The 12723-nt window shown below is 47.3% G+C and overlaps 1 protein-coding gene across 1 annotated transcript in view; it reads left to right on the top strand.

Moving 5' to 3' along the window:
- The first annotated feature begins 3123 nt into the window (after positions 1–3123).
- The window catches only part of VPS50 (VPS50 subunit of EARP/GARPII complex), a 208217-nt gene continuing 198617 nt past the window's right edge, over positions 3124–12723 (top strand). The window contains exon 1 of the mRNA XM_056519010.1: positions 3124–3279. Coding sequence (XP_056374985.1) covers positions 3247–3279 — 33 coding nt within the window. The 5' untranslated portion in view covers positions 3124–3246. The remainder of the gene's footprint in view (positions 3280–12723) is intronic.

Raw genomic sequence — 12723 nt, 5'->3', positions numbered from 1 at the left:
GAGGTGAAGATGGTTTACGTCCGTGCTCCTGACAATATAAATGTCTTCCACGCCTGACATTCCCTAAAACACATCGATAATGGAGCCATTACGTCCTGTCCTTGTCTTCTATTCACTGTCTCAATAAACAAGCTCAGAGCCTGAGGACAGCGTAGTGAATAATGGATGATGGCTGACGCACTCAGCAGTGATGTCATCACCAACGTGTGGGCGGCCATGTTGGTTTCCAGGGAGAATTAATGACTTCTCTAAGCTTTAAGTATTTATTTATCTTATAAGTGTGTCCTGTGGCCATTTTCTTCCTATGAAGTAAACATTTGTGTTTTCATCTGTTCTGATGCCACAGATTTTGCATTGAGGCCCCGAATCATGTGTCTCTGGTGCCTGTCAATAGGGACTGTAACAGGACTGGTTGTGAACAGGGGCATAACTTGAGGGGGTGCAGAGGTAGCAGTCATATTATGCCACATAACCGGACGTCACCGATCATTTAAAGAGTACCTGTCATTAAATCATATTTTCTAAACTAACTCAGATTTTATTCCCTAACTACTCCTTGCACCCCTCTTGCCCTTAAAGGGGTACTCCACTGGAAAACATTTTTTTTTTTTTTTTTATTAACTGGTGACAGAAAGTTAAACAGATTTGTAAATTACTTGATTAAAAAAATCTTAATTCTTCCAGTATTTATCAGCTGCTGTTATGATCCACAGGAATTTCTTTTCTTTTTGAATTTCCTTTCTGTCTGACCACAGTTCTCTCTGCTGACACCACTGTCCATTTTAGGAACTGTCCAGAGCAGGAGATGTTTGCTATGGGGATTTGCTCCTACTCTGGACAGTTCCTGACAGGGACAGAGGTGTCAGCAGAGAGCAATGTGGTCAGACAGAAAATAAATTCAAAAAGAAAAGAACTTCCTGTGGATCATACAGCAGCTGATTAGTACTGGAAGGATTAAGATTTTTTTTTTTTTAAATAAGTTTTCAAAGGTTTACAATACAAAGACAATATGTCACATCCAGAGAGCAACAGGATAAATAATTGCGATCAAAGGCAGGATTAAGATTTTTCATTAGACGTAATTTATAAAACTTTCTGGCACCAGTTGATTTAAAAAAAAAATGTTTTGCAGTGGAGTACCCCTTTAAAACATTTTATGAGCTTTAAAAAGCTGTGTTTCATATCTTTCCCCTTGCTCACATTATGTGAGCTCCTGGCAGGAGAAAGTGGTCGTTCCCCAGCAGGTCACTGAAGTCTGTGAGAGCTGTGCCTCGCCATGCCCCACACACACTTCCTGAGTTTGGTCTCCTACCAGGCCAGGAGGAGACCAAACTATCTGTTTGACTTATGCAGGGAACGCCCACAGGATAGGGGATAAGTAGCTGATCGCAGGAGGCTCCAGAGGTCGGACCCCCCGCGATCAGCTACTTATTCCCTATCTCCATGACGGGACCCCAGTTCTCTAAGTAAGGAGCGTGTGTTGTCTACCGGTAGAGGGCACGTGCTCCATTCTTGTCTATGGGACCGCCGATGATGCCCGAGAGCTGTACTCGGGTCTTTTCGGCGCTCCAATAAAAATTAAGGAGCACCGGGTGCCGTCCCAGTGATCGCAGGGGGCCCCAGCGGTCGCCCCCCCCCCCCCCCCCCCGCGATCAGCTACGTATTCTCTATTTTGTGGATAAGCGATAGGTTAATCTCCTTTAAGCCCTACTTTACATATGTCCGGCATCTTCTCCCTCCGGCGCTGTAGAAAATGCACTGGAGGAAAACTGATGCTAGAACTGATCCCATTCAGACGCCTGATGGTTGGACATGTCGGACCTGGACAGGGGAACGTATCTTACTGCGTTTCCTTGTCCGGCGTTCAGAAACAATGGTCGCCGGATGCTACACAACTGTTGACAACTGATGCATGTTCTCCTTAGTTGTGGCATCAGTTGTGTCGAGATTTGGACTGATACCACGTATCTCGTATGCTGGATATATGTAATCCCAGTCTTACTGTTTAAAGGGGTACTCCACTGGCCAGCGTTCGGAAGTGAATGTTCCAAATGCTGTTTTCGCGCTGTGGGGGTCGACCAGGCCCCTTGTGACATCATGACCACGCCCCCTCAATGCAAGTCAATGGGAGGGGGCGTGACAGCAGTCACGCCCCCTCCCATAGACTTGCATTGAGGGGAGTGGCCATAACATCACCATGGGCGTGACCGACCCCCGCAGCGCGAAAACAGCGTTCGGAACAATTATTTCTGAATGCTGGCCAGTGGAGTACCCCTTTAAATGCCAGTCTCAGGCCTTAACTAGGCTTTGGCGTCTTCCGTGGCTCAGGGCACGTTCTGAGTTAATAGATCAATGTAACGCAATAGAATTACACTGATCTACATAGGCTGCTGTTTCCCAATCAGTGTGCCTCCAGCTGTTGCAAAACTCCCAGCATGCCACAGCTGGAGCAACCCTGGTTGGGAAGCACAAACAAGCAATTGACTAATGACTTATAGTTGCTACATTTGGGGGGGGGGGGGGTGCTGCTAATAACTTTTTTTAAAGCAAAAAAGTGTATATATATATATATATATATATATATATATATATCTTACAAAATATACACCCTGTAAAAATGTTGTCCCCCTCCCTTATCCCATCTTCTAAATAATGAATTGTAAGAAAAATAAATAATGTTTACATATTTGGTATGTCCGTGAGCAAAACATTAGTTTTGCAACAGCTGGAGGCACCCTGGTTGGAAAATACTGCATTATAGGGTAAAATAAAGAGTGTCAGTAGACACTGCAAAAAATAAGCCCTAATACAACGTTGTCAGTAGCAAAATAAAAAAGTTATGGGTATTAGAAAGTAAGGAGGGAGGAAAAAAACCTATGCCACAAATCAAACGGTTAAAAAAAAAAGGCTTGAAGTTTTCGGTCGGGTCCAGTGCACTGTAACCAGGTGACAGCACGTCTGACCCCTATCATTGCCCGTCTTACGTCATCACAGCAGGCAGACCGCGAGTGTTTCTAGGAAATGTAGTTCTGTGGTCGCTCTCTGTAGACACTTTCATCGAATCGCGAGAACTACAATTCCCACAACGCAACGCTTCAGCTGTCAAAAAAAAAAAAAAACCTGCCGGGCGGCTGTCACATGACCGAGCCTAGACGGCTGCTGAGAGGGACCAATCTGAATCAGAATATTGGGGGCGCGGTGGTGGATTGTGCGGTCGGGGACAGGGGGCAGCGCCCGGCTTGAGACATGCAGAAGATCAAGAGCCTCATAAACCGTCAGGTGAGTGCGCACTCCGCTTTGTAGAGCTGGAGGCTTCACTCCGGAGAGGCCTGTGATGGCTGCAGACATGGAGCTGCCTTATACCGTGGAGTGGTATCACCTTCCCGAGCTTCTGCTGCTAGGCGACAGCTCATCAGAAGAAGAGGAGCTGCAGTGTAAAGCATGAAGGAAACACAGAGACAGCAGATGTCGTTCTACACTCCCATTACACGTGCACTGTCATTCATTAAATTGTATCCAGCCATGAGGATGCACCGCATGCTGTACTGTAGTTACATACTAATGCGCTGCGATATGGTGATCACCCTGTGACTGACATTGTTATGGAGTAAGGCTGTGTGACTGACACTGTTATGGAGTAAGGCTGTGTGACTGGCACTGTTATGGAGTAAGGCTGTGTGACTGGCACTGTTATGGAGTAAGGCTGTGTGACTGGCACTGTTATGGAGTAAGGCTGTGTGACTGGCACTGTTATGGAGTAAGGCTGTGTGACTGGCACTGTTATGGAGTAAGGCTGTGTGACTGACACTGTTATGGAGTAAGGCTGTGTGACTGGCACTGTTATGGAGTAAGGCTGTGTGACTGGCACTGTTATGGAGTAAGGCTGTGTGACTGGCACTGTTATGGAGTAAGGCTGTGTGACTGGCACTGTTATGGAGTAAGGCTGTGTGACTGACACTGTTATGGAGTAAGGCTGTGTGACTGACACTGTTATGGAGTAAGGCTGTGTGACTGACATTGTTATGGAGTAAGGCTGTGTGACTGGCACTGTTATGGAGTAAGGCTGTGTGACTGGCACTGTTATGGAGTAAGGCTGTGTGACTGGCACTGTTATGGAGTAAGGCTGTCTGACTGACACTGTTATGGAGTAAGGCTGTGTGACTGGCACTGTTATGGAGTAAGGCTGTGTGACTGACACTGTTATGGAGTAAGGCTGTGTGACTGACACTGTTATGGAGTAAGGCTGTGTGACTGACACTGTTATGGAGTAAGGCTGTGTGACTGACACTGTTATGGAGTAAGGCTGTGTGACTGACACTGTTATGGAGTAAGGCTGTGTGACTGACACTGTTATGGAGTAAGGCTGTGTGACTGGCACTGTTATGGAGTAAGGCTGTGTGACTGGCACTGTTATGGAGTAAGGCTGTGTGACTGACACTGTTATGGAGTAAGGCTGTGTGACTGGCACTGTTATGGAGTAAGGCTGTGTGACTGACACTGTTATGGAGTAAGGCTGCGTGACTGGCACTGTACTGTTATGGAGTAAGGCTGTGTGACTGGCACTGTTATGGAGTAAGGCTGTCTGACTGGCACTGTTATGGAGTAAGGCTGTGTGACTGACACTGTTATGGAGTAAGGCTGTCTGACTGGCACTGTTATGGAGTAAGGCTGTGTTACTGGCACTGTTATGGAGTAAGGCTGTCTGACTGGCACTGTTATGGAGTAAGGCTGTGTGACTGACACTGTTATGGAGTAAGGATGTGTGACTGACACTGTTATGGAGTAAGGCTGTGTGACTGGCCCTGTTATGGAGTAAGGCTGTGTTACTGGCACTGTTATGGAGTAAGGCTGTCTGACTGGCACTGTTATGGAGTAAGGCTGTGTGACTGACACTGTTATGGAGTAAGGATGTGTGACTGACACTGTTATGGAGTAAGGCTGTGTGACTGGCACTGTTATGGAGTAAGGCTGCGTGACTGGCTCTGTTATGGAGTAAGGCTGTGTGACTGGCACTGTTATGGAGTAAGGCTGTGTGACTGACACTGTTATGGAGTAAGGCTGTGTGACTGGCATTGTTATGGAGTAAGGCTGTGTGACTGGCACTGTTATGGAGTAAGGCTGCGTGACTGACACTGTTATGGAGTAAGGCTGTGTGACTGGCACTGTTATGGAGTAAGGCTGTGTGACTGGCACTGTTATGGAGTAAGGCTGTGTGACTGACATTGTTATGGAGTAAGGCTGTGTGACTGGCACTGTTATGGAGTAAGGCTGTGTGACTGGCATTGTTATGGAGTAAGGCTGTGTGACTGGCACTGTTATGGCGTAAGGCTGTGTGACTGGCACTGTTATGGAGTAAGGCTGCGTGACTGGCACTGTTATGGAGTAAGGCTGTGTGACTGGCACTGTTATGGAGTAAGGCTGTGTGACTGGCACTGTTATGGAGTAAGGCTGTGTGACTGACACTGTTATGGAGTAAGGCTGTGTGACTGACACTGTTATGGAGTAAGGCTGTGTGACTGGCACTGTTATGGAGTAAGGCTGTGTGACTGACATTGTTATGGAGTAAGGCTGTGTGACTGGCACTGTTATGGAGTAAGGCTGTGTGACTGACATTGTTATGGAGTAAGGCTGTGTGACTGGCACTGTTATGGAGTAAGGCTGTGTGACTGGCACTGTTATGGAGTAAGGCTGTGTGACTAGGACTGTTATGGAGTAAGGCTGTGTGACTGGCACTGTTATGGAGTAAGGCTGTGTGACTGGCACTGTTATGGAGTAAGGCTGTGTGACTGGCACTGTTATGGAGTAAGACTGTGTGACTGGCACTGTTATGGAGTAAGGCTGTGTGACTGGCACTGTTATGGAGTAAGGCTGTGTGACTGGCACTGTTATGGAGTAAGGCTGTGTGACTGACACTGTTATGGAGTAAGGCTGTGTGACTGACACTGTTATGGAGTAAGGCTGTGTGACTGACACTGTTATGGAGTAAGGCTGTGTGACTGGCACTGTTATGGAGTAAGGCTGTGTGACTGACATTGTTATGGAGTAAGGCTGTGTGACTGGCACTGTTATGGAGTAAGGCTGTGTGACTGGCATTGTTATGGAGTAAGGCTGTGTGACTGGCACTGTTATGGAGTAAGGCTGTGTGACTGACATTGTTATGGAGTAAGGCTGTGTGACTGGCACTGTTATGGAGTAAGGCTGTGTGACTGGCACTGTTATGGAGTAAGGCTGTGTGACTGACACTGTTATGGAGTAAGGCTGTGTGACTGACACTGTTATGGAGTAAGGCTGTGTGACTGACACTGTTATGGAGTAAGGCTGTGTGACTGGCACTGTTATGGAGTAAGGCTGTGTGACTGACATTGTTATGGAGTAAGGCTGTGTGACTGACACTGTTATGGAGTAAGGCTGTGTGACTGGCACTGTTATGGAGTAAGGCTGTGTGACTGGCACTGTTATGGAGTAAGGCTGTGTGACTGGCACTGTGCTTACACCACAAACTTGTCAGTGTTTTTTTTTTTAATATATATAAATAAACAGGGTTAGATACATTCCTGGAACAAAATAACATTAATGCTTATGCAGAATTATAAAACTACATCCCTTTCCCTTATCCCCTTACATCCTTCCCTTCAATCCCCTGGTTGGACTTGATGGACGTATGTCTTTTTTCAACCATACTAACTATGTAACTATGTTATGGAGTAAGGCTGTGTGACTGACATTGTTATGGAGTAAGGCTGTGTGACTGGCACTGTTATGGAGTAAGGCTGTGTGACTGGCACTGTTATGGAGTAAGGCTGTGTGACTGGCACTGTTATGGAGTAAGGCTGTGTGACTGGCACTGTTATGGAGTAAGGCTGCGTGACTGGCACTGTTATGGAGTAAGGCTGCGTGGCTGGCACTGTTATGGAGTAAGGCTGCGTGACTGGCACTGTTATGGAGTAAGGCTGCGTGACTGGCACTGTACTGTTATGGAGTAAGGCTGTGTGACTGGCACTGTTATGGAGTAAGGCTGTGTGACTGGCACTGTTATGGAGTAAGGCTGTGTGACTGGCACTGTTATGGAGTAAGGCTGTCTGACTGGCACTGTTATGGAGTAAGGCTGTGTGACTGGCACTGTTATGGAGTAAGGCTGTGTGACTGACACTGTTATGGAGTAAGGCTGTGTGACTGACACTGTTATGGAGTAAGGCTGTGTGACTGGCACTGTTATGGAGTAAGGCTGTGTGACTGGCACTGTTATGGAGTAAGGCTGTGTGACTGGCACTGTTATGGAGTAAGGCTGTCTGACTGGCACTGTTATGGAGTAAGGCTGTGTGACTGGCACTGTTATGGAGTAAGGCTGTGTGACTGACACTGTTATGGAGTAAGGCTGTCTGACTGGCACTGTTATGGAGTAAGGCTGTGTTACTGGCACTGTTATGGAGTAAGGCTGTCTGACTGGCACTGTTATGGAGTAAGGCTGTGTGACTGACACTGTTATGGAGTAAGGATGTTTGACTAACACTGTTATGGAGTAAGGCTGTGTGACTGGCACTGTTATGGAGTAAGGCTGCGTGACTGGCTCTGTTATGGAGTAAGGCTGTGTGACTGGCACTGTTATGGAGTAAGGCTGTGTGACTGACACTGTTATGGAGTAAGGCTGTGTGACTGACATTGTTATGGAGTAAGGCTGTGTGACTGGCACTGTTATGGAGTAAGGCTGCGTGACTGACACTGTTATGGAGTAAGGCTGTGTGACTGGCACTGTTATGGAGTAAGGCTGTGTGACTGGCACTGTTATGGAGTAAGGCTGTGTGACTGGCACTGTTATGGAGTAAGGCTGTGTGACTGACATTGTTATGGAGTAAGGCTGTGTAACTGGCACTGTTATGGAGTAAGGCTGTGTGACTGACATTGTTATGGAGTAAGGCTGTGTGACTGGCACTGTTATGGCGTAAGGCTGTGTGACTGGCACTGTTATGGAGTAAGGCTGCGTGACTGGCACTGTTATGGAGTAAGGCTGTGTGACTGGCACTGTTATGGAGTAAGGCTGTGTGACTGGCACTGTTATGGAGTAAGGCTGTGTGACTGGCACTGTTATGGAGTAAGGCTGTGTGACTGACACTGTTATGGAGTAAGGCTGTGTGACTGACACTGTTATGGAATAAGGCTGTGTGACTGGCACTGTTATGGAGTAAGGCTGTGTGACTGACATTGTTATGGAGTAAGGCTGTGTGACTGGCACTGTTATGGAGTAAGGCTGTGTGACTGACATTGTTATGGAGTAAGGCTGTGTGACTGGCACTGTTATGGAGTAAGGCTGTGTGACTGGCACTGTTATGGAGTAAGGCTGTGTGACTGGCACTGTTATGGAGTAAGGCTGTGTGACTGGCACTGTTATGGAGTAAGGCTGTGTGACTGACACTGTTATGGAGTAAGGCTGTGTGACTGACACTGTTATGGAGTAAGGCTGTGTGACTGACACTGTTATGGAGTAAGGCTGTGTGACTGACACTGTTATGGAGTAAGGCTGTGTGACTGACACTGTTATGGAGTAAGGCTGTGTGACTGGCACTGTTATGGAGTAAGGCTGTGTGACTGACATTGTTATGGAGTAAGGCTGTGTGACTGGCACTGTTATGGAGTAAGGCTGTGTGACTGACATTGTTATGGAGTAAGGCTGTGTGACTGGCACTGTTATGGAGTAAGGCTGTGTGACTGGCACTGTTATGGAGTAAGGCTGTGTGACTGACATTGTTATGGAGTAAGGCTGTGTGACTGGCACTGTTATGGAGTAAGGCTGTGTGACTGGCACTGTTATGGAGTAAGGCTGTGTGACTGGCACTGTTATGGAGTAAGGCTGTGTGACTGGCACTGTTATGGAGTAAGGCTGTGTGACTGACACTGTTATGGAGTAAGGCTGTGTGACTGACACTGTTATGGAGTAAGGCTGTGTGACTGGCACTGTTATGGAGTAAGGCTGTGTGACTGACATTGTTATGGAGTAAGGCTGTGTGACTGGCACTGTTATGGAGTAAGGCTGTGTGACTGACATTGTTATGGAGTAAGGCTGTGTGACTGGCACTGTTATGGAGTAAGGCTGTGTGACTGGCACTGTGCTTACACCACAAACTTGTCAGTGTTTTTTTTTAAATATATATAAATAAACAGGATTAGATACATTCCTGGAACAAAATAACATTAATGCTTATGCAGAATTATAAAACTACATCCCTTTCCCTTATCCCCTTACATCCTTCCCTTCAATCCCCTGGTTGGACTTGATGGACGTATGTCTTTTTTCAACCATACTAACTATGTAACTATGTTATGGAGTAAGGCTGTGTGACTGACATTGTTATGGAGTAAGGCTGTGTGACTGGCACTGTTATGGAGTAAGGCTGTGTGACTGGCACTGTTTTGGAGTAAGGCTGCGTGACTGGCACTGTTATGGAGTAAGGCTGCGTGACTGGCACTGTTATGGAGTAAGGCTGCGTGACTGGCACTGTTATGGAGTAAGGCTGCGTGACTGGCACTGTTATGGAGTAAGGCTGCGTGACTGGCACTGTTATGGAGTAAGGCTGCGTGACTGGCACTGTTATGGAGTAAGGCTGCGTGACTGGCACTGTACTGTTATGGAGTAAGGCTGTGTGACTGGCACTGTTATGGAGTAAGGCTGTGTGACTGGCACTGTTATGGAGTAAGGCTGTGTGACTGGCACTGTTATGGAGTAAGGCTTTCTGACTGGCACTGTTATGGAGTAAGGCTGTCTGACTGGCACTGTTATGGAGTAAGGCTGTGTGACTGACACTGTTATGGAGTAAGGCTGTGTGACTGGCACTGTTATGGAGTAAGGCTGTGTGACTGACACTGTTATGGAGTAAGGCTGTGTGACTGGCACTGTTATGGAGTAAGGCTGTGTGACTGACACTGTTATGGAGTAAGGCTGTGTGACTTGCACTGTTATGGAGTAAGGCTGTGTGACTGACATTGTTATGGAGTAAGGCTGTGTGACTGGCACTGTTATGGAGTAAGGCTGTGTGACTGACACTGTTATGGAGTAAGGCTGTGTGACTGGCACTGTTATGGAGTAAGGCTGTGTGACTGGCACTGTTATGGAGTAAGGCTGTGTGACTGGCACTGTTATGGAGTAAGGCTGTGTGACTGGCACTGTTATGGAGTAAGACTGTGTGACTGGCACTGTTATGGAGTAAGACTGTGTGACTGACACTGTTATGGAGTAAGGCTGTGTGACTGGCACTGTTATGGAGTAAGGCTGTGTGACTGACATTGTTATGGAGTAAGTCTGTGTGACTGGCACTGTTATGGAGTAAGGCTGTGTGACTGGCACTGTTATGGAGTAAGGCTGTGTGACTGGCACTGTTATGGAGTGAGGCTGTGTGACTGGCACTGTTATGGAGTGAGGCTGCGTGACTGGCACTGTTAAGGAGTGAGGCTGCGTGACTGGCACTGTTATGGAGTAAGGCTGCGTGACTGGCACTGTTATGGAGTAAGGCTGCGTGACTGGCACTGTTATGGAGTAAGGCTGCGTGACTGGCACTGTTATGGAGTAAGGCTGCGTGACTGGCACTGTTATGGAGTAAGGCTGTGTGACTGGCACTGTTATGGAGTAAGGCTGTGTGACTGGCACTGTTATGGAGTAAGGCTGTGTGACTGGCACTGTTATGGAGTAAGGCTGTGTGACTGACACTGTTATGGAGTAAGGCTGTGTGACTGACACTGTTATGGAGTAAGGCTGTGTGACTGGCACTGTTATGGAGTAAGGCTGTGTGACTGACATTGTTATGGAGTAAGGCTGTGTGACTGGCACTGTTATGGAGTAAGGCTGTGTGACTGGCACTGTTATGGAGTAAGGCTGTGTGACTGACACTGTTATGGAGTAAGGCTGTGTGACTGACACTGTTATGGAGTAAGGCTGTGTGACTGGCACTGTTATGGAGTAAGGCTGTGTGACTGACATTGTTATGGAGTAAGGCTGTGTGACTGACACTGTTATGGAGTAAGGCTGTGTGACTGGCACTGTTATGGAGTAAGGCTGTGTGACTGGCACTGTGCTTACACCACAAACTTGTCAGTGTTTTTTTTTTAATATATATAAATAAACAGGATTAGATACATTCCTGGAACAAAATAACATTAATGCTTATGCAGAATTATAAAACTACATCCCTTTCCCTTATCCCCTTACATCCTTCCCTTCAATCCCCTGGTTGGACTTGATGGACGTATGTCTTTTTTCAACCATACTAACTATGTAACTATGTTATGGAGTAAGGCTGCGTGACTGACACTGTTATGGAGTAAGGCTGCGTGACTGGCACTGTTATGGAGTAAGGCTGCGTGACTGGCACTGTTATGGAGTAAGGCTGTGTGACTGGCACTGTTATGGAGTAAGGCTGCGTGACTGGCACTGTTATGGAGTAAGGCTGCGTGACTGGCACTGTTATGGAGTAAGGCTGCGTGACTGGCACTGTTATGGAGTAAGGCTGCGTGACTGGCACTGTTATGGAGTAAGGCTGCGTGACTGGCACTGTTATGGAGTAAGGCTGCATGACTGGCACTGTTATGGAGTAAGGCTGCGTGACTGGCACTGTACTGTTATGAAGTAAGGCTGTGTGACTGGCACTGTTATGGAGTAAGGCTGTGTGACTGGCACTGTTATGGAGTAAGGCTGTGTGACTGGCACTGTTATGGAGTAAGGCTGTGTGACTGGCACTGTTATGGAGTAAGACTGTGTGACTGACACTGTTATGGAGTAAGGCTGTGTGACTGACATTGTTATGGAGTAAGTCTGTGTGACTGGCACTGTTATGGAGTAAGGCTGTGTGACTGGCACTGTTATGGAGTAAGGCTGTGTGACTGGCACTGTTATGGAGTAAGGCTGCGTGACTGGCACTGTTATGGAGTAAGGCTGCGTGACTGGCACTGTTATGGAGTAAGGCTGCGTGACTGGCACTGTTATGGAGTAAGGCTGCGTGACTGGCACTGTTATGGAGTAAGGCTGCGTGACTGGCACTGTTATGGAGTAAGGCTGCGTGACTGGCACTGTTATGGAGTAAGGCTGCGTGACTGGCACTGTACTGTTATGGAGTAAGGCTGTGTGACTGGCACTGTTATGGAGTAAGGCTGTCTGACTGGCACTGTTATGGAGTAAGGCTGTGTGACTGACACTGTTATGGAGTAAGGATGTGTGACTGACACTGTTATGGAGTAAGGCTGTGTGACTGGCACTGTTATGGAGTAAGGCTGCGTGACTGGCTCTGTTATGGAGTAAGGCTGTGTGACTGACACTGTTATGGAGTAAGGCTGTGTGACTGACACTGTTATGGAGTAAGGCTGTGTGACTGACATTGTTATGGAGTAAGGCTGTGTGACTGGCACTGTTATGGAGTAAGGCTGCGTGACTGACACTGTTATGGAGTAAGGCTGCGTGACTGACACTGTTATGGAGTAAGGCTGCGTGACTGGCACTGTTATGGAGTAAGGCTGTGTGACTGACATTGTTATGGAGTAAGGCTGTGTGACTGGCACTGTTATGGAGTAAGGCTGTGTGACTGACATTGTTATGGAGTAAGGCTGTGTGACTGGCACTGTTATGGAGTAAGGCTGTGTGACTGGCACTGTTATGGAGTAAGGCTGTGTGACTGGCACTGTTATGGAGTAAGGCTGTGTGACTGGCACTGTTATGGAGTAAGGCTGTGTGACTGACACTGTTAT

Source organism: Hyla sarda, chromosome 5 (genome assembly GCF_029499605.1).
Source record: "Hyla sarda isolate aHylSar1 chromosome 5, aHylSar1.hap1, whole genome shotgun sequence".
In the NCBI taxonomy this organism is placed as follows: Eukaryota; Metazoa; Chordata; class Amphibia; order Anura; family Hylidae; genus Hyla; species Hyla sarda.
Note: the sequence above shows the minus strand (reverse complement) of the source record. Positions and strands in the feature narration are given on the sequence as shown.